The sequence below is a fragment of the Mastigoproctus giganteus genome, chromosome 13, assembly GCF_048544385.1.
Source record: "Mastigoproctus giganteus isolate SK-2022 chromosome 13, ASM4854438v1, whole genome shotgun sequence".
NCBI classification, from domain to species: domain Eukaryota; kingdom Metazoa; phylum Arthropoda; class Arachnida; order Uropygi; family Thelyphonidae; genus Mastigoproctus; species Mastigoproctus giganteus.
In genome coordinates, this window is record NC_143587.1 from 85,387,860 (window position 1) to 85,411,520 (window position 23,661).

General features: G+C 37.6%; 1 protein-coding gene across 1 annotated transcript in view; it reads left to right on the forward strand.

Moving 5' to 3' along the window:
* LOC150076230 (uncharacterized) overlaps positions 1-23,661 on the forward strand; it is a 53,266-nt gene that overhangs the window by 18,486 nt on the left and 11,119 nt on the right. The window contains exons 3-5 of the mRNA XM_090387712.1: positions 3,694-3,789; positions 17,040-17,066; positions 23,441-23,514. Coding sequence (XP_090243838.1) covers positions 3,694-3,789; positions 17,040-17,066; positions 23,441-23,509 — 192 coding nt within the window. The 3' untranslated portion in view covers positions 23,510-23,514. The remainder of the gene's footprint in view (positions 1-3,693; positions 3,790-17,039; positions 17,067-23,440; positions 23,515-23,661) is intronic.

The window sequence follows — 23,661 nt, forward strand, 5'->3', positions numbered from 1 at the left end:
AAGCCGAAATGCAAATAAATGTCATCATACTTTCGTTTAGTCTTTTATTAATTGATTCCTGTTTTTTCACTTCAGATTTTTGGGGACCAAAAGACTGTGATTGTTCATCCTCACTTTGAAGTGTGACAATATTGTATTCGTTTTCATCGACCACAGTTGCACTACTAGAAGTACTTTGCTTCTCGTTTTAAAGTTCCCTTTTTCATCCACAAATCTGTGGTCACATATTTTAATAATAATATTTCGAAATACTAATAATTATCAAAAAAAATTATACAAGGAAGTAAATTTAGTTATGATATCGGTTCGCTTCCTCCTTTCCTTCAACCCGTGTACTCCAGGCTAAATCGCATTTGAATGGCATACCAGATCACCACATTGCTACTTTTTTGTATGTGTCATTACCTCTACAAATACTTTTCTACGCAAAGCCCGCCAAAATAAAGTGTTCCGCGGTCTATGCCAGTATATTAATAACTGAAAAAAAAATTATGTTAAATATTATAATGATACAAAAGTGGTGTACGTTACAAATATGCAAAATTTAATTTATTTTGTTTTTTTTTATTATTAATTACAATTTTTCAGGGAACACTTGTTCACATCTCACGGAACACAGTTTGAAAAACGCTGCACTAGACAAAGACATTTAAAATTTAAAATTGAGAAAGGAGTTCGACAAGAAGATACAATATCTCTGAAGCTGTTTACTGCTGCCCTTGAGGAAGCTTTCAGAAGATTAGACTGGGCGTAGAAAGGAATCAATGTGAATGGAGAGCACCTAAACCATTTACGATTTGCAGATGACATTGTGGTCATAAGCCACGACCCCAAAGAATTAGAGGAAAATCTTAATCAGTTATCCACAGTAAGGATTTTGGACTAAATATGAATATGGCTAAAACAAAAGTAATGATGAACAAGTATGCCAGAGAAAGATAAATAATGATTGAAGGAGCAGTAATTGAAAAGGTGGAGTCATATACTTATCTGGGACAAGTCATTAGCTGTAATAGTGATAAATGGCTGGAAGTCAAGAGAAGAATAAATTTTGGATGGATAGCATTCAGGAAATATAGTCACATACTGAGGAGCAATATCCCAGTTTGTCTGAAACGTAAAATAATGAACCAATGTATACTCCCCACCATGACTTATGGAAGTGAAACTTGGGCACTCACCAAAAGAATGGAAGAGAAGCTGAGAACTACACAGCGAAGAATGGAACGAATTATATTGGAAAGCAGACTGTTAGATGAGAAGAGGATTAGGCATCAAACTCAAGTAAAGGACATGCTTATCAAAACTAAAGAACTAAAATGGTCTTGGGCAGGACACACAGCTCGAAGAGATGATGCCAGATGGACTAAGAAAATAACTGAATGGTACCCAAGAGCAGCTAGAAGAAAACCTGGAAGACAACGATAGATGAAATTCACGAGTTCGTGAGTAGTAAATGGATGTCCATTGCACAAAAGAGAAGGAACTGGAAAGTTGCTGGAGAGGCCTTCATCCTGCAGTGGATTGAAACTTGCTGCTGATCACCATCATTTCTTGATTCTTATTAGAGGGAGTAGCAGTGGCAAATGATGCAAGAAAGAGCAAGCTTATGCAGCATCAGCAAAAATAAATTAAAACAAACCCCACTTTTGATGGAAAATAAAAAAAATCGACAAGATAGAGGTCATGATATTAAATAGAGGAAACAACATAATTTAGTATATAAATAAAAAATAAAGAAAACATGTCAGTCGGAAAGAAATTTACTGATTACTGTATACTCCCACTGACAAACCTCTTCAGTATTCTGCTGTCTACTTTTATTATAGATATCACAGACATTTCTATCAGAATCCGGCATACCACCCTTTAAATTAAAATGGCTATTTTGCATATGTATTGTAGAAGTATACTATATGTGCAATCATAGTACCATCTTTGAACTTTTATAACACGCATTTGTAAATGTCATTGAATACATTCGACATCACAATACAGTATAGGCAATGCAAGAACAATGTTCGAAATGACGATACGTCGCACACTCAGCCATCGAGATTCCATATCAGACAACCCAAGAGACACTCTCTCTCTCTTCACCGCTGATCATCATCGACGGCGAATGCTGTGGTGTCGACAACACGCTGGTTGGACACTGGTAACGATTGTGCTGGTCGGATGAGTCCAAATATCTGATGCAACACGCCAAAGGATGCTTTCGTGTGGGGGCGCAAGCTACTCCAGGCCAGTAGTGGTTGCTTAATATGGGACATGTTTTTTTGGCAAGAACTATTATTATTTTTTTACGCCACCCGAATAATTGAATTTATCTGCTGTGCTGTGTGTCTTTTGTCTGTTAATTGTGTGTGTTCTCTGGTCGATTTGTCTGTTTTGTTGGACGAAAACCCCCCAGTTTCTGGGGGGAACCTTACTATCTACGCCTGAGATCGACTAACTCAGCCACAGAGTGAAAAAAGCCGACTAAAGTTCCTCGCGTCATCGACGGGATTGATTCGACGGCCTTTTCACGCAATCTTTGCGTGACAGGCCCAATATGCTTCTTTCCATTGCTTTTTGTCCTACTTGTAATTTTCTTTCTTGCACTTTAGTAGGTAACCAGGTTAGTGCTCCGTACGTAAATATAGGATTTAAATAAATAAATAAATAAATTTTCTGTTTATATACTCCGGGACGACCAAACGGTCAGAGGAGTTCCCAAGATAGACAGAATACAAGAAACAGCACCGTATTCAGCTGTCACGGGCTTAAAAACAATGTTTTTAAGAGCTTTCTTTTTAGACAAACAGGCAGTTCTTTTTTCATATAGTCCACAAGCATACAGTATTTTTTCCAGCTGTTTTTCAACCTCATATTGGTCTCATGTGTCTGGCGATTGTGAAAAGATAAAATTTGCTCCAGATACGTGAACTGATTAACAAATTCGAGAGGTGTGTCGTCGAGATTTATAATGGAACACTGTTTGTAATTTGTCATGATTTTTGTCTTCTCGAGATTGATGTCTAAGCCAGCAGTGTTGCACTTTCCTTCCTTAATTCATTTAGCATTTCTTGCAATTCCTGTGCATCTTCTGAGAACAAAACAATATCGTCGGCAAGTCTTAGATGGCTTAGTTTCTTTCCTAAGGTATTAATTCCCCGGTTTTTCCAGTTTAGATTTCTGAAAATATATTCTACTGTAGCTGTAAATAGTTTCGGTGAGATTGGGTCGCCTTGTTTAATTTCTCTTTTGATCTGGAATTTCTCTCCCGATCTATCCAATTTTGAGCTCAGCTGACCTTATAGATTTGCTGTAGTACGGTGATGTATTCTGTTGGGATACCCTGTTGCTGGTGGGCCTTGAAGAGTAGTACTCTGTAGTTCACGGAGTCAAAAACTTTGGTGTAATCAGTGAAGGCCAGGTAAAGTATCTTGTTCTATTTCTGGTACTTCTCTATTATTTGATTTAACGTGTAAAAATCGTTATACAAATACTGTATAGATATCAAGAGTAAATATTTCCATTGTTTGAGAAGTTAAAAGTTATGATAATATTTTAACTTTACCAATATTAATAACTGTGATAATAAATAACATAATATAATTTTTCACATTACTGTCGTGTAATTACTACCAATAACTGATGATATTAATTATTTTAGTTTAAAATGCTTAATTCAGTTATTTAATTTTTCAGACTGTCCAGATTTTTGACGAATGCACAAAATGCCCGGATCACGTAGAAGCTTTCAAAAATAATTGTTATAGTACGAATATTACCGCTATTGGTCAGGTAACGTATAAATAAATAACTGTATAATTAAAGTAAAAAAAAAAAATTCTCTTTATCTGTCCTCTAGATAGCGTTATAACAGGGCTTTACTGTTTTTCTTCTGAAGTATCCTGTAAACAGTATATACAGTTTTTTCTCCACTATAAGCAGGATAAAGGAACTGGATGCAAAAAATAATTTTGATATCATATTCCATACTTGGATTTCAGGAAACCTTTTGACACTGTTGCGCATGGAAGACTATTGTACAAATTGGAGCAGAATGGTATTAAGGGTAAGTTGCTACAATGGATAAAAGGATGGTTAAGTGGGAGAAGACAGAGGGTGGTAACAATGGGTGCTGCTCTTCTTGGACTAATGTTATTAGTGAAGTCCCACAGGGCTCGGTGTTAGGTCCACTGTTGTTTTGTGTATTTATCAGTGATATTGATGAAGGTATTTGTTTGTTATTTTGGTTTTTAGGAGCATTAGCAACTAAGGCCATATTGCTCCGGGATATGCAGTGGTCATTCCCTGACCTTTCCGCATCCTCCGTATTTGGTGGTGACGGGCTTGAACCCCCGTCTAATCAAGAAGCGTGTGCTACGCACTGCTGCTCCTTCCCACCTGGCTACAGAGGCACCTTGATGAAGGTATATCAGGCTTAGTGTCGCAGTTTGCAGATGAAACAAAGGTTGGCAGAGTTGTTAATGACAGTAATGGCAGTGTGTTACTGCAACAGGATCTAGAAAATTTGGGAAGATGGGCTGAGAAGTGGCAACTGAAGTTTAACCTTGACAAATGTAAGGTACTGCATATGGGTAGAAGCAACCCCAGAGGAATGTACCAACTGTGTGGTACTACACTTAGGGCAGTAGAAAATGAAAAAGACCTGGGAGTAATTGTGCAGTCAGATATGAAGTTTTCTGAGTGATGCAGACATGCTACCAGAGAAGGTCATGGGGTTTTGTCAATGATATACAGGAATTTTGCTAGCTGGGAAAAGGAGGTGATTATCCTTCTGTATAAGGCAATGGTCAGGCCACACCTTGAGTACTGCTTACAGGTCTGGAGGCCTCATTTTAGGAAGGATGTAGATTTGCTTGAGCATGTACAGAGAAAGGCAACAAGATTGGTGAGGGGAATGAAGGGATCCTCTTACCAAGAGAGGTTAAGTTCTGCAAATTGATCTGATCGAGGTGGATAAGGCCTTGAATGGGTTGAGCAAGCTCAATGCTGATGGGATTCTTCCACTTGTTCAGATTATGAACCTAAGAGGACATAAATTCAAATTAAGGAAAGACAGAAGTAGAATAGATGTGCGGAAATTTGCCTTTAGCCAGTGGGTGGTTAATTGCTGGAACAAACTTTCATCTGTCATTGTGGAAGTTGATAGGTTAAATAAATTTAAGGAGGAACTGGACAAACATTTAGAGGGAATTGTATTATACTTTTTTTTTTTTTTTTTTGGCTGATGCTGCATAAGCTCATACACTTGCTTTCTTTCATCACGTGCCACTACTACTACTTCCCCTTTGTGATGCCTATTTTTCGTATTTCATTTTTATTTTTCGTATTTCGTATTTCATAAATAAAATTAAACACATCTTGAGTATTATAAACTGTGGTCTAAAAGTTTGGAATTACGTTTCAGTTTTCTTAGTTTTCAAGTTTTTATTAAAATAGGACCAACTTGATTTATTAAAATAGGACCAACTTGATTTATTAAAATAGGACCAACTTGGTTTATTAAAATAGGACCGACTTGATGTATTAAAATAGGACCAACTTGGTTTATTAAAATAGGACCAATATCATTTCAGAATACTGAAATAATGTTTAACAAATATTTAGGAAATTTTCAAATTATTCGAGAATATTCCAGAAAGGTGTAGAAGATTCCTGAATGTGGTAGAACATTGTAAAATTGTAGATGATTCTAGAAAGTGAGAATATTGTTTCAATAATACAGAATATTGTAGATGATTCTAGAGTATTTTGCAATAATAAAAATTGTGGAGCAAGAGCTGCAACTTTTAAAATTGAACACTTATAATTCAGAAAGTGTGGTGACGTTTTGTTGTAGTTGGGTATTAGAAGCATAAGCGACTAAGGCCATATTGCTCCATATATGCTATCTGTAAATTGCATGTGTTCTGTAGTCAATTTTCGGTTTTTCTGGGCGAAAACCCGAGTTTCCGAGAGATAAAACCGTGCTACCCTCGCCTAAGACCGACTAACTCAGCTACGTTGTGAAAAAGGCCCATAAAAATTCCTCCCATCATCGACGGGATTCGAACTGAGCTCTTTACCACCCAGTGTGAGTAGGACGCCGATTTTTTCAACCGTGCTACCCACGAGGGCTTGACGTTTTGTGTGTTTCGTGATAATCATGGCAACAAATATGAAACTTTGTGTTTAAAAAAGAAGTGCTGTTATAACTCTGAATAAAATTATTCCATTAGAAGTGTTAGCAAAAAACTAGGTGCTTCATTTAGAGTAAAAGTACCATTCGATGATTCATGGAGAATGGCAGTTTAAAGTACAAACCATGTTCATGCAGACTGCGCGTTGCAACAGAAGCAGAAGATAAGACCATAACAATTTCTATACGCAGTCGACGACTTACTACATCTGAAATCCAAGCTGAGTTCAATAAGAAGAGCGACACTGCCGTGTAAAACTCTGTCTTTGAAAACTTTAAAAACTTTGTCCACTGTAAAACTGTCTTAAACAAAGCAGGACTTCACGGTCATGTAACGGTCTGATAAGGATTAAAGACGGAAAATCTAAATAACTATCGGTTTGGACAAAGAGCCATCAACATTTGATAATTGAAGAGAGAAAAAAACATACTGCAGATGGGCGAATCCATATTTGAAATTTTTGGAACCAAGCATAGAGTTTATGTGATAAAATTAACCCAGGGGCTCACATGTGGTAAGCATGGGCTTGGCAAACCCAGGGTTCTGAGCTGGATACCATCATTCTTCTTTTTCTTGCTTTCTTGCGGTGATTCCCTTCTATTTCTCTCTCTCTCTCTCTCTCTCTCTCTCTCTCTCTCTCTCTCTCTCTCTCTCTCTCTCTCTCTCTTCAGGGTAACGCAGGAATTTTTTTTTTTTTTTTTTTGGCTGGTGCAGCATAAGCCTCAGACTTCCTTGCACCATATGGCTAATAATAATAATGATAATAATAATAATAATAATCAACTGAAGAAAAAATGGTGCCACATTGTTTATTTCCTACAATTAATCACGGTGTAGTTCCATTAGGATCTGGGAAACCTTCTGTTTTTCCGGAGTGGGTGACATATTCTGAATTGAAGGAATTTTAAGAAAAGAGGGCTATCAAAATATTCTTGAACATAATTCAATATCCTCAGGATTTCGGATTTGTGGGCGAAATTTTATATTACAAGACTGACCACAAGCACATCGCTAAGCTGTGCAAGGACTTTCTATCAACAGGAGGAGTGTTGCAAATTATGGTGTGGCCGCCCTAATTGCATCACTTAAATCCAATAGAGCGTTTATGGTACCATCTGGACCTTCAAGTTTGTGAAGTCTGTCCATCTTCACAAAATTTATGGGGGACCTTGTATTTTACTTGGAATATTGTTAATCAAGGTTAATGTTAGATTATTATAGACATTATCATAAAATATTAATTGCCAGAATGCCAGTGAAGGCTGTGATGAGGTGATTTTGATATTGTGAAGGTTATTTTGATGGAGCATCAGTATCGTTGTTGATATTAATCATTTAAATATGTATATTTTTTTGCTGTAAATATTTTGTGTAGTGTTTTTTTTTTAAGGGGAACCTTACATTTCAACAAGATTTATCACAACTATGATAAAAGCCCATAAAAATTCTCATGGCCTTAGTTGAGTTAGTCAGTTGTATCTGAGAGTAGCATGTTTTTCGTCGCAAACCAACTGTAGAACACGCAATGTTTATAGACATAATATACCATATATGGTGCAATATGGTTTAAATTGCTGATGCATCTTAAAACTCTACAGATAACAACGACAACAACACACGCACAAGTAGTGCAGTGCATATAATCAACACCTTCCTCACAATGAATGGTTTTTCCATCCAGATTGGCTGGATTTGAATTCCGTCAATGACACAAGGATTTTTTTCCACAACTTCGCAGAGTTAGTCAGTCTCAGGAAAGGGTCTCATGGTTTTTCTCCTGAAGCTAGGGTTTATTGTCCAGAGACTGTTTCCAGCCACGATATACTGATGCCTCATGGCCTTAGTTGCTTTGGTCTTGCTAAACACTTGCATCGCACATAAAAGACACTGATAGTACAAGCAGGAAAAACAGAAGATCAATGTTGGATTTAAAAATAAGCTGGAAGAGAGGGTGCAAATACAATGAAAAATTGGCAGGCTGTAAAGGGCGGCTCTTCTGTCTTCAAAGCTTTAAGTTAAATACGAAGTAAATGAAATACATGTGAAATAAAAAATAAATTAACATGCCCTGGAAACAGTCTCTGAAGTAAACATACACTGCTGCTTAAACGATTCTTAAAAGTTAGTCCCTATCATCCCTTTCCCAAAGCAAAATCAAGTGAAAGGGGATTATCTGGGTTTATTCCTTCTTGGGATCTTAAAAAAAAAAAAAAGAAAGAAAATAAAAATAAAGCGTTTTAAATAAGAGCAGTACATGTTAAAAAAATACATAGGATTGTGAATGAACTAAAAGAAGAAAAAAATTGCGTTAAAAGTGAGAGCGTGACAAGCAGGGATGCTATATAAAGAGAATTAAAACTTCCAAGTAAATTCCAAGTAAATGATAATACTGGGAGTGAATGTTGATTTCTTGATAAAATTAGAATAACTCTGTCAAAAAAAAATATTCTTTGAGCGACATTAAAAAAAAGTTACTTAGTCCTTATACTTTTGTGCTCTGTGTGTTGGAACACTTAATGAAAAAACATCTAGGCTGCTGAAATTTTTATTTGTTGTGTTTGTCACAACAAATAAAAATTTCAAAATGTCGACCAAACAATGTCATCTCCACTGTGATGATACCATACCGATAAAGCCTAATCAATGAAGTGTTGCTTTGTTGTAGGGTTTTAGGAGCGTCAGCGACTAAGGCAGTATTGCTACAATTGCTCCATATACAGGGTGTTTCAAAAGTGATGGTCAATAATTTAAAGGTCAACTGTACAGACTACAATATGCAAAACAAGCCTAGTAAACATGGGTTCTTAAGTGAATCGTTTTCAAAATATTGCACATTTCTAGTTGGGATCCACCACTGACTTGTTTGTTTAAGTTAGGTTATGCTCATTCTCTCCCTTTCCCCTCTCTCAATGCTGTGAGACGTAGCGGGCATACTAGTACTTGTCAAAGGATAGTCAACATGGAAAGAGGTTACAGCAACAAAGAGTATGCGGACATGCACTTCATGTATGGTAAAGCCAACAGCAGTGCACTCGAGGCTGCACGTTTGTACCAAGAAGCATTTCCCCGCCGAAGGCAGCCCAAATGCCCCGGAATTGACCTTGTGGAGAATCTTGTTATCGTCAAGTTTTTCAACTTATACCCACAAGTACTGCTAAATCTCTTGAACAAATGCCTACTGGAAGGATACTTTCCAAATCAGTGGAAATTGGCATTGCTCAAGATTCTTCACAAGACAGGGAAAAACACATCCGATCCCCGTGCTTACAGACCAATTTCCTTACTTGCTAATCTGGGAAAGTTATTCGAACATCTTCTGGCTCCCAGAATACTACAGAAATTTGAAGAAAACCAATTATGCTCAAGCTGCCAGTTTGGCTTCAAAAAAGGGAGGTCCACTGACGATGCTATTCTTACGTTGACTAACTTTATCCAGAATTCAACTTCTAAATATGTTTTGGCAATTTTTGTGGACTTTGAGGGCACTTTTGACTCCCTCTGGTGGGAGAGTGCCCTCAGGTCTTTAAGGCTGGCTAAATGTGATAATTATGTGTACAGGGTACTGAGATTATACTTTAATGAGAGATACATCATGGTCAAGGCAAAGCATCTGTCGTATAAGGCCCAGGTTTCGAGAGAATGCCTCCAGAGGTCGGTGTTGGGACCTCTGGAATGCCGTATTAGATCAGTGGCTCACGAGAACACACAAGGATTCTCTAAAGGTGGTCTACGCTGATGACCTCGTGATTGCCATAGAAGGAAGGTCACGTAAGGTATTAGAGGACAAAATTCAATCCATCTTAGATGATTTGGGGGCATGGGCTGAAATCAACAAGCTCAAGATATCTCCGAGTAAAACAAATTTCATGACATTTAAAAACCACTTTAATTATGGAAGACCACCAAGAATTCAACTGAATGGTTCACAGATACCTTATGTTCCTCAAAACAAATATCTTGGCATAATACTCGATGATAAATTAACCTTTCTCTCTCATGTCACCAAACTGAAGGAAAAAATTAGAAATTTTACTGCTTCGGTCATAAGAATCCCCAAAAGAGACTGGGGTCTGAATAAAAAGACCATGAAGCTATATTATAAAGCAATATTTCTGCCTATAGTTTCGTATGGAGCAGGTATTTGGACCAGAACATCATTAAGGTGAAAATCAAAAATAAGCTACTATCAATTCAAAGAACAGTGCTTCTGGCACTAAATAATGCCCCTCGTACAATATCAAACAATGCCCTCCAAATCCTTGGAGGAGAACTGCCTTTAGATTTATTTATCTTATACCGTGGCATGATTTATAAACATAAGAAAGGACTGCAGGTATCTCTTATGGAAATTACAACAGACCCAGTTAGTAACTTGAAGACAGAACGGAAAAAAATATGGAGTGAAATGGTTAGTATTTAGCAAAGTAGATGGAATGAGTCTGTGCATGAAGTCACAAAGAAGTATATTGAAAATGTTGAGTTTGCTTCTACTCAACCTTCTGTTTCATGGTTTGCACCAAGCATATTTACGACGTATTTATTAACAGGCCATGGATTTTTGAGGGCCAAACTTTTCGACAGAGGGTTGGAGCCGGATCCTTTTTGCACCTGTGGTCAAATGGAGGACTGGATCCATGTTTTACTATTTTGTCCGCAATATACAGACCATCGAGTATTGCTACTTAATCAGGTTCCAGGTCTAGCTGAGGACAATGTAAAAATACTAGTTGAGAACAAAACAAACTTTGAGACTTTCCAGACCTTTGCAGAATCGGTCTTTAAGAAAAGACTTGAACTAAGAACTCAAATCCAAAATCAAATATAAATCTGACAGCTGAGAAGTTAATATATATGTTTGTATCCCATTAAATATAAATAGAATGACTTGTTGTAAGATATGTAAATTTAATTGGATTGCTAGGATTTAGAGTTAAAATACTATAATCTTATACAAATGTAAATATTTACTTCGCTAAGTTTATTGGAATTTTTCAGATCGGCTTCTGTCTGCTGAGGCTTGGATATTTTTCCTTTTTTTTTTGCTGGTTTCCAAGTTTGGGAAACCTGGGGACGGGATTGCTGGCACCCACCGGTATTGCACTATCTCCGGTGGGTGCGGGATTCGTGCACAAGGCACTAAAGGTGATAGTAGACCTAGGCTTGGTTGCTTGTGCCTGGGGGAGGGCAGCGGCTACCTAGGTGTTGACTGCTCCTTGGCGGATGTACACAACATGGGCTAAGGCCTAGGAGCCACCCTTGATAAGGTAAAACACACACATGTTAGATGGGATAGTCTGCGCATGTAGCACAGTGGTATCATCGTCCTCGCCACACCGGGTGGAAAAGGTCCGGGTTCGAATCCCGTCGATGACACGAGGAACTTTAATGGGCTTTTTTCACTACGTGGCTGAGTTAGTCGGTCTCAAGCATAGATAGCAAGGTTTTTTCGTCCAGCAAACAGACAAATCGACCATAGAACACACGCAATTAACAGACATAAGACACAGCACGGCAGATGAATTTAATTATTCAGGTGGCCTAAATATAATAGTTTATAATAGTTTGTTAGATGGAATATATCTCTCTGAATGAAATCCAATAAAAAGACTCCACCTGATATACCTAATTGCCATAAATATCTTCCCAAAGGGTAAAATGCGTAATTAATGGAAATATGAGAAATCATGCAAATTATTTATTATTATTTATTATTATTATTATTATTATTATTATTAGCTATATGGTGCAAGGAAGCCTGATGCTTATGCTGCACCAGCCAAAAAAATTCCCGAGTTACCCTGAGAGAGAGAGAGAGAAAGAAGAATGATGATATCCAGCTCAGGATCCTGGGTGTGCCAAAACCATACTCACCGATGGCAATCATGGCAACCAAACATGCATTTTATTGCATCTACGTGTACAAACTGAAATGAGTTAATGTAATAATGTTATGTACTGTAAATCAGCAAGATAAGTCCTCAATATTTTGTTTTTCCTCCTCGAGCTGCAATTACAGCCTTGCAACGATTTGGCATTGAGTTAATTAACTTCTGGATATACGGTTGCCCAATTTCGTGGTACCACACCCTTACAATGCTCTCCTGCAGCTGAATGTTACTTGTTGGCTTCTTCTGTGCAATTCTAGATGGCATTATGTACCAGCAATTTTCAATACAGCTCAAATGTGCACCGTTGCCGCGCCAGTCCAACACTGTAATACCAGCATTTCTGAGGTATGACTGCACCTTAAGGGAGAAAAACGAGGAAAAACATTGGTGTATGTTTTAAGCCTTGTGGGACAAGAACACAAACTCATCATTAAACCTAAATAGCATAAAACTTACCAATTTTGTTGTGTGTCAAGGTGCTGAGTCTTGCTGAAAAATGCAGTTTTGGACGTCTGTGTGGTGATTCCTAATAACGGGTTTGGGCACTTCTCCAAGATGGCAGTGTAGGTTTTGCATTCACTGTTCCGTTAATAAAATTAATTCGCCCCACTCCTTTGCTTGTTATGAATTCCCAGAACATCTGACCGGCGGGGAACTTTACAGTCGGTGTTATGCAGTCAGGATGTTATGCCTTCGATTTTCGTCTTCTGAAATATCACTTCCCGTCCGAGCCATGCAGGTTGAATTTCGATTCGTCAGAAAAGATGATGGTGTCCCCCTGCTGTTTTGTCTATGAAAAAAGGTTTAGCTTAAGTCGCTTCTTCCTCATTTGTTGGGTCAACAAAGGCTTCTTCTTGGGCCGATAGGCATGCAGACCACATTCCGAAAGCTGTCTTTGGATAGTTCGTGCACTTGTTTCAACATCAGAGGTCATCTCAAGGTCCAGTTTGAGATCATGGCGATTACGAAGGCATAGCCGTCTCAAATATCGATCTTGGGAAGGCGTAGACACTCTCTTACGGTCTGATCCAGGTCTTCTCTTCACATCACCGGTTTCACGTTTAATTTCAGCACCCGGGATACTGTTGACTGGTGGCAGTCTTTTATCAGCGATAAAATCGCTGATAAAAGACTGCCACCGCTGATATCGCTGATTTTTTATCAGCGATAGCACGTGTTGAAAGCCCTTCCTTGGACAGAGCAACAGCTACATTTTTTATTGGTGTCAACTGAACATATGTAGCCATGCCTACACCTCCGCAAAACAGGATAGTAATGAGCGTGTATACCCTTCCAAGGCTGTATTTATAGAAACGGCTGATGCAATACCTTGCAGTTACTGTCTGATTCAATAGAAGTGTTATCCGACGCAATACCCTTGCTTTGAGACAAACAAAATGACTGTAATCAAACAATATCTTACACTACAAATGTTACTTTTTTTAAAGGCGATTTATTTTTTTTGTCCGCCGATGTAAGTACTGATAGAAAATCTTTCTGATTAGATAACTTCAAAAATTCTTTCCTTAGACTGTCACATGATATAATTTTTTTGAATGATATATAACAATATACAAAAACAAATATAATAACATTTAGATAACTAGTGGCAAATGATGCAAGAAAGCAAGCTTATAAAGTATAAGCCAAAAAGAAAAGATCCCACACTACTGCACTTTGTACAGCAGCATTGTGTGCGACAGTATCAAAAGCTTTCAAGTTTTTTTTTTTTTGGTAGTTATTGGCGCATCGGCTTCTGTGGTCATAATGCACCTCCCAAAGTTTTTGCAGTACTTTGATCCAAGCCCGAGGCGGGATTCGAACCCGGATTTGCCCACCCGTTCGGCGCTTTCAAGTATATGATATCAAAATTATTATTTGCATTCAGTTCCTTTGTTACTGCATCATAATATCCAATGAGACTGGTTGGAGAATATCGCCGATTAAGGGAATGCTAAAAGTGATAATTTTTTGGCATCCTCCCTTCCCTAAAGAATTTCTGGTATGTGATTGTATATGCAAAATAATCATTCAGTTTGTTTCCAACCTGGACAGAATCAATAGTGAAGCCATCGATATCAATTGGACTAATGTGATTCAACGCCTTTCTTTTACTGTCAAAAAAATTAAAAGTTTTTTTTATCTTTGCATTCTTTGTCAGAGACGTCTTGTAATCTGCCTTAGCTTGCTTAACCTCCTTTGTGATGTGATTGCAGACTACAGAGCCGTGCGAACGAGGCTGTTACCTCAGCTTAAAAGCTGAAAGGGGAGCCAAAAGAAAGATTAATGTGGACATCTTACGCACGGCGACCCCTAAACGTTAGTTCATCTCTGCCATGGTTTTTCTCTGTGATAATATACAAAACTTTGCAATGGCCAGAAATGAGTGTAGTGTCATGTTTGCATAGTGTGTGTGTTTTTGTGTTGTTTAGCTGTTTCTGACCGCTTTGCTACCAGGAAGGCTGCTTCCAAGTACCCGCCCTCGCCACGAGGAGGGGGGGCCCAACTATATACATACTAAACTAAATGTAATATTTCTAGCAACCATAGGAATAAGCGCAAGTCCTATTGGTGCAGTCTCCTATAATCACTTACGGTGGTCAATACCAAAAAGAATCCCACATCCACTGGAGAAAGTAATAACAATGGATGCCAGCAGTTCCCGTACCCAGGAAGCCGAAATCTGGGTATAAGCAGTTCAAAATCCCGTCTCTGATAAACTGGAGACCAGTGAATCCTGTACCTTAAGGGACTAGCAAAAAAAAAAAAAAATAAAAAATAAACGTTCCCAAGGGACTAGCATAATTAACAATTTTAGGGGGAAAAAAATGAGTGGACAAAATATTATCACGTTTCAAAAAAAAAAAAAAAAATAATAATAATAATAAATTTAATTAGATAAAATGTTAAAATAATAATTGTTATTAAAGAAAAAAAAGTAGCTTTGTTGAGTATAGAAGTCAGCTCAGTAATCCGCATTGTCTGTTGAAAACCTGTGTGGAAAATTTTTGTAGAGCTGAGAAGGCATTTTGATTTGCAAAAAGATATATTTCATATCCAGGAGAGAAATTATGCACTGTACTAGATAATGTCTGTCTTAAATCTTGGTAAACTGGGCAGAAGAATAAGACATGCCTCCAGTCTTCGGAGGCGCCGCAGAAACGGGTATCTGACGTTGCTAGATTGAATTGAAGAAGACAAGCGTTCTAAGAACCGTCGCCAGTTAGAATGTATGATGTAAGAAGGCTTGAGTAGAACCAAAACTGATTACTTTTTGAGGTAGTGAATATAATATCAGGTATAAAACATCTGGTCACTGCTCCTTTGGTCGAGGAATTCCATCTCACTTGCCATCTTTTATTAAGCTCAGTGCAACATTTCCTTTTTTCATTCTTTAGATCGGCAGTGGGATCATAGGTCCCATCGCAAAAAGTTAGAAGATATCCTTTACGAATATAGTAAACAAAGCCTTTGTATGTAAGATACAGATCCAGAGGTAACAAGCCTGCGATGGCTTGAAAGATGAGGTTGAAACTGTTATACAAGTTTTCTGGAGAGCTAGCAAAAAGGTCCGTTGGACACTGTCTGGTTTGGTTTGAACTGTAATAAGTTTGGTTCTGTGAAACCATATGCTGGCTGTATATGTCACGATTGAAATAAACACTGTTTAGTAAAGAATTCTGAGGGTTCCCTTTTTAAAACCCCAGTCCTGCCGAGAGATTTTAAATAACATGGCCGTAAAAGTTTTCACTTTTTTGGAAAGATTCTGGATGTGTGGTAAGAATGACAGTTTTTCATCAAAAACAATACCAAGATGCTTATGAGTGGTAACAAATGGCAGAGATACTCCATTAAACTTGACAGGAGATCTATTATGGTCTAATTTTCCGTGAAATATCATCATCTTGGTTTTAGATGGTGACACTCTTAATTTATTTTTCAGAGTCTAATCCAGCAAGTTATCGAGTACACAGTTAGCCCGTTGTTCCAATCAGAACAACGGCCTAACTCTGTACTGATAACTTGCTACGTACTAAGATGGAGAGATCGTCGGCAAAGGCAATCATTTGCGCATCTGCTACGTCGGAGGGAGAAGACAGCAATTAAATAATTGCCAATTTTTGATTTTATGTTTTGATTATTGTAATCCGTTTATCATCTTTCTTTTGTAAGACGAAAATCTTTGTCGCTCCACTGTACAGATACCGAACTCTGCATGCTCAGCGCTATCTGGGGTGCCACCATGGTCGTCGCTCCACTGGTTGTCATTTTTCTAACCTCGAATTTAATTATTTTGTACCAGAAATGTATTTTAAATAAGTCTTATATTTTTTAATTATTTTTTTTAAATATTTTAGGGGAGGGCGGAATTTTTCACTCTTGCATAGCAGGATACATAAACCTATCTACCATAGGTTTATGTATCCTGATAATTTTTTATGCAACCCATGCATTTTTCTTCTCCGCCACGTGTCTCATGAGTCAAATGAACTTATAAAACGGTAAAATGAAGGGCTTTTGCTTTCGTAAAGGGTTAGTAAGAAAGATTACATCCATTTTGTTCTAAGCCTTGAACAGTATTTCCTAGTTGGTATGAAAAACAGCGGCTTCTACAGTTGCTTCCTCAAATGCTTCCCATTTTGAATTTGCTGTTGTTAACGTCATCAGTTGGTACTTTGCACAGAATTTAAAAATTGTCTGGAGCACTGTAGTTATCCTTACAAAAGTCCTTCCTTTTACCCCCAATATGAATACATTACAAAACAAATGTAATAACATACACGTATAAGTTATAAATCCAGTTTACATTAAACTGGATTTATAACTTATACGTGTACGTTATTAAAAAACCATGAACCCCCAGTACACCAGGCCCATTCGTTACTAAAACAAATGTATATTCAGAATTCAGTACGCTTTGGTAACTAAATTAATAGATCTTTTCTTCTATTTTCAGATAATAAATTGCTTAATGAAATATAAGGTAAGTTGAATCTTAATCTGAATTTAATATTATAAATAATGCAAATCTTTATTTTGCAAATAGTGACAAAAAACTATTATCCATAAAAATGGATAATGAAATTAAAATCATGCTCACTGATGAGTTTTTTTTTTTTGTTTATGTAGGGAATTAATGCACAGAAACATTTTAATGGAAATATCGGAGTCTTCTGAATCAGCATTTTCCAACCTTTGACAAATGCATATTTCCCAAACTGCCAGAAATGCAGACCGGGATGCTTTTGACTGCTTTGTCATTGGCATGCCCGAGACTTCCTGGCACAATTCTTTCATGAGATTGTAGCCGGCAGAAAGAAGACTGTAGAAAACATTCTCCGTCAGGCTTTCATTGTTGCAATGGAAGTACCATTACAACAATGTGATCAACCCACCAGAGCATGCATTTCGGTAAACATCCGTTTGCCCAAGTCCATGCTCTAGTGGATTGATCAGATTGTTAAACTCAGGGCAGAGCTGAAGAATGCTCATAAGGACTGCGAACACAAGCGCAGGTCTGGTTCTCCCTTGGAGGTGGAAAAATTGCAACAGTAAAGAAAAAAACATGCAAATACCATATATTATTATGTTGTTATTGTAGACTTTTAGGTGCATTGGTGATTTAGACCATGTCTGTAATTGCAATTGTTTGGTGGTTTGTTTATCTGTTTGCTGGGCGAAATACTAGAGTTTCTAGGAGAAAAACCATGATACCTTTGCCTGAACCGACTACATTAGTCAGGTTGTGAAAAAGGCCCATAAAAATTCCTCACCTCGTTGATGGGATTCGAACTCAGATTTTTTTCATTCAGTGTGGAGGGTGGTGATTATTATCAGCTGTGCACTCCGGAGACCATATATCATTAATAATATGTTTCCCATCACCAAGCTGTCCTTTCTGGATGACCTAGTCCTTATTGAGGGCTTGGCCCTTCCAGTTCAGCTTTCGAAAGAGAAGGTCGTCATGTCCTGGATGCCTTAGTCACTTGGTCAGACTTAAATAAGCAGTGCTGAAAATTTCTATAGAGAAAAACATCAACTCTTATGCTCAAAAGGCAAGTTTGATGTCCACATCCACTTGTTGTCACAATAAGGAACTGATTCCTACCAGATCACAGATCCTTAATGTTGGAATTGTTCTCACCAACAGACTCGACGTCACCTCTAAATGATAAAAAAAAAAAAGAAATGAGCTTTGTTGCCTTGCTGTCCAGGATCACAGAAGAGTATGAAGCTTGAGGGGTAGTTCCCTCGGCCTTATGTACATTACAATATTCATGGTATTTATACCGATAGTTATGTATGGTGCAGCGGTATGGATTCACTGCACAGATTAGACTTTCTTCAGAAACTAATTGGATCAACTCCAGCGTCTGATTCTGCTACAAATGGTGAGGGCAGCATGTAGAACTACACATCCACTGCTACTCTATACATCCTGTCGGGAATGCTACCACTGGACCTGCATTCCACTTGAGCGAGTCAACGACATCGAAACAATTAGCAATATGGAATCTTGGGAATCTTGTGGATGCGAAGATAGAAACAAAAAATGTTAAAACAAAAATAAGACTAGTGGTGGCAGTGCTCTAAAGGTGTAACCACAAATAAAATTTATAAACCCGGTGCTCTTTTTTGACACGAGACAAACCTGGTTTATGATGAACCTCTGAACAATTCGACCTGTGGCTCACAGATGATATTATCTGCTCCTGTGCACAGGCAGAAAACTGGACACTGAATATTTCATTGCTTGGTATACCTTCCTTATAGACCTACAAGTGATTACTCTTACCAGAACACATATGGGTTCAAAGCAAAAACCTTTCATGCCTACAACATATGCCACAACTCTTCTCATGTGGAGATGTAACCTCCTGGCTGCTCCCCTTGCTCCAGCTTTTTCAATAGTGTCTGTGTATTCGCAGACTCATACCCGTCAAACTACTTCGACAACTGATAAGCCTTAACTAGTCACTAACTTCTGCCTCTTAAGAAATATGTTGTTAACCCATGCTCCTCCTACCAAGCCAAAGACACTTCCATATGCTCCTCTTTTACCGGCTTACCAAGCTAATCTATTGTGGGGGTAGGGTTTTAGAAACTTATTTATTACATATTATATTTGTATATCCTTTTTCTTATATATTTTTATCTATCCCCTTTACAATTAACTCTCCACTTGCGCATCTGACTATTAAATTCACAGAAAATTCTAGGTTCAAGGAGAAAAGCTCTTAGATGTATTTAATTCCCTTCGGATAGGCTGGCACTCAGAACAACAAAAAAAAAACATAAAGGTTATATATAAAATTCAGTATATAATATCGGTGTAAATACACCATAGTTAACCCATAGATTAGAGCTAGGATTGTATCGTAGAAGGCATCGTTTTAATTGTATCTCATAATGTGGTTGCCTTCACAACAAGATAGCTACTATTGAATTACTTCAAATAAATAACGCTTCTCTAGTAGAGAAGACTACTGTTATTTATTTTCAGCGTACCACCACCCAGACGATCGTTTCGAAGCTTTTTGGCTTCGTCATCAGTGGGCGGGTAGGTAATACAACAAGCCATCTCAGTTGCGAAGTTATATCCACATTATGAGAGATGCCAGAAGGGTGTGGTGGTAATGTCTCTCATAATGTGGATATAACTTCGCAACTGAGCTGGCTTGTTGTATTACCTACCCGCCCACTGATGGGTAGATTATGGTCCACTTCCCTCAGCATGAATTGTTGAGGAGGCTTCCATCCTGCAGTGGGTTGATAATGGCTGCACTTTTTTTTATCCATACTAAGTTCGACCTCGCATAAACCTTAATTTGCCTGTTGTTGTTTGGACCCATGCCGCTTTACAGTAGTTTCCGTGCTTATAACGGAAGTTGATGGCTAATGGCTCTGCTTTTATTACTTACTACCCATTAAATTTATATTCCATTCTGAAAATTTATTATTATTGAAATCAGATGATATTACTTCTTATTCACTAGCAACGAGAGCTCCGATTTCTTAATTAATAAAAACAAACTTATTATTATTTTTATTCTGTAAGATTTTGAATCTTACACTATGTATAAGATAAAGTGAACAGAAGCCGTACCACGGGCTCTACTCCACATCAGTATAATGTTGACTCCCGAAGAACTTCCAGTGTGGGATTACTACTTATCTGTCACCCTCTCCCAGACTGAACTGAGCAATTAGGCGACCCTGATGTCCAGGTGGAATTCTCTGCCTCTTGCATGTACCCTTCAGTTAGGAAGGCTTTATACCTTTCTTCTTGTGAATGCCAAAACCTCTTGACTTCTGCAGCTGGCCTTCCATATTCCTGACTCCTGGAGTAGGGTCCATGTTGGCAGTCTCCAACTTTTGGAATGCATTCTCACCAGGCAATTGTTCGCATGCTATTTCTTTCATGCTGTATGTACTTCACTATCCATCATTCTGAAGGGATTCTCGAGAATGTCCGCTAGTGGTCTTAAACACTCCTATTTGTATGTGGAACATTTTCCCTGGAGGAAAGGCCCCCATCATACATCTTTCATCTTCTGTGCCTGTTCCTCCGGCTCCCTATACCTGTGGATGGATGCCGTGAGGTCTCTTCCTGGTGATCTTACCTCCCGATAACTAAGTGACCAGTCAAATAACACATTATTCACATAACCCACACTATCTATACTGCAAAGTTGTGTAGCATCACAGAGTACTTACTGCCGATTTGGGGAAACCACTGGAACTGCATAATATGCACGTGCACACACAGTCATTCCCATTCACCCAGGAGACAAGACAACAGAAGACAACTTAAAAGGGGAAAAAGTGTAGTATGACAAAGGATACTGCTCGACCATATCTATCAAGTGCTGTCCAAAGTAGTCTATAAAGAGAAAGTGTTCGGTGAAACAGCACCAGCAGTAAAGTTATCCAAAAAAAGGCCAGCAAGGAACAATTTCTAGATGTAAATCTGTTAATCTGGAGTGGTATCAGAAGTCAGTGACTTCTAATACCACTCCAGATTAACAACCATCCCTTAACCATAGCAGCAATTTGCCCTTGATGCCATACTGGTCCAATTTGTACAGTAGCCTTCCATGTGCAACAGTATCAAAGGCTTTCGTAAAATTAAAGTATATATCAAAATTATTTTTTTTTTGCGTCCAGTTCCTTTGTGATCACATCATAATATCCAATCAGATTTGTCAAACAAGACTTCCCCTTAACAGACCCATGTTGTGTCTGAATTAATACTGCAGTCTTGTCTAGATCAATGTTTCTTAAACTATCTGTGGCGAAGGACCAGTTCCTTTTATTTCCAATCCGAAGCCGACTGGTACTTTTGTAAAATACAATTGTCACGGACCAGTAGTGTCCACGGTGAATTTTCATTTCGATGCGGACTGGTAACAAACAGTTCGTGGACCACACGTTGAGTAGCACTGGTCTAGATGACCTTGCAGTGCTTCTTTGACCAGTGACCATTATTTTCCTCAGAACAGAAGTTAAACTATTTGGTCTGTAAATACTCATATCATCCTTTGATCCCCTTTGTGGGGATCATTTGCATATCTCCATTCTGTCGGGACCTACCCTGAATCCAAGGATGCTCTCATAATTATGGCTAAGGGTTTACTTATTTCCTTTACCACATCATTTAATATAATTGGATAGATTCGATCAACTCGAGGTGCCTTTCTTATGTTTAACTTCAACAATTTCTCCTCCACTTTTCTCTGTTATTACAAAATCATTTAGCTCAGTTAGAGTTTAATCAGCTCTATCCTCCACTTCCCTACAGAATTCCTGAAGTGCAAACGTCGATGCAAAATACTCGTTCTGTTTGTCTATTATCTGAGCAGGACCATCAACATTGGAACCATCAATATCAAGTGTACCAATCTGATTCCTTCCTTCCTTCTAGTTTATATAATTAAAGAAGTCTTTGCTGTTTTTCTTTGCATCCTTTGCCAAAGATTTCTCATAAGCTGCCTAAACTCCTTTTTTGACTTGATTACAGTCCAGCTTATACCTACCATAGGCTTCTGTGTCATCTGATAATTTATATGCATCCCATACATTTTTCTTCTCTGGCACGAGCCTTAGTTCATCTGGCATCCATTTCAGACTAAACCTTGAACAGTATTTCTTAGTTGGTATTAAAAGCCTAGTTGCTTTCAAGATTAATTCCTTGAATGCTTTCCGTTTAGAACTTGTTGTTTGCAACATCATCCGTTGTATAGAAAAAAAGAGAGAGAGACGACTCCATTTGGACGATTGGACAATTCACACCCGAGCAAAAAGCATTAAAGGACAGGGAGATAATTATGGGGGATCTAACTGTGGCTCTAAAATCATGTAAATTACGACGCGTGCCGGCATCGGATGGTTTGGGGGTTGAACTTTATAAGAAATTTTGGAACTTGTTAGCGCCTATTCTTCTGGCCATCTTTAAGGGTGCTCTTACGTAGAACGCAGGTGAACGTTTACTTGGAACCAGCAGCCTAAATGAACAATGTAAGTCAATGGGAGTGCATACAATAAGAGCGTGTGGACAGCGGCATCGCGTCTTGTTTTAATCCCCCAGCTTACCTCAACAATTTAAGCTTACTAGTCTCAGGCAGAAAACTGCTGAGTAAATTCTGTGAAGTGAGCTTCTCCATTAAATGCTTTTAAATATTAATTTTCCTTTTAATTTAACCTGATTATCCAACATTAAAGTGAAATTACTGTCCAAATCAGATTTTAAAAAAACAGAAAAAAAAGCTTACTTCTCTTTTTTCAGTTCCACTAATTGACACACATTTGGAGAAACTCATATTGTGAAATTTTAATCTATCAACTTTAGTTTAACAAAATGGGCCAACCATTTTGTAAAATTTACTTCCAATGTGCCAGATGAATAATGCAATTACCTCTTTTAATGATGTTATTCAATGAAAAATGGTATTAATGATTTTAAGCTGACTTGTAGATACTATTTCTAAACTGAGCATAAGTCCAACTTGTCACTGTCACTTGAGGAAAGAAAGTTTCCCCAAGACAGCAACAACAGTAAATTTTAGACATAGTAGTAGTAGTAATTTCTATTTATTTTTTATAATCTTTACTGTGTTCTGTTTTTCTTTTAACTCATTATTAACTAAATATATATTTTTAATTATACCAGATAAACATTTAATGGATTTATAGGAATGAATTTTTTAAAGAAATTTCCCATTTTTTCATCAAAGTACTTTAACATCTGCAGTAAAATATAACCCTTTTACTTCAAAAGGTTCTAATTTATTTAGTTTTTGTGTTTGTTCTTTAATTTTTGGGTGTGGATGTAAACAAGATTACTTATTTGCTTTTCAGGAATTCATGAAGGACATCAAGTTAGGAGAAAAAATGAAGAAATGTGTTGCGCAGCATTGTCCCAAGTAACCCAAGTAATTTTATTTCATTTTTCATAATCCTTATTGTGGTTTATATTTTTCTTTTAACTCGTAATAAACTAAAATTAATTTTGTAATTATATTGTATAAACATTTAATAGATAGATACATAGGAATGAATTTTTAAATTTAACTTACTTT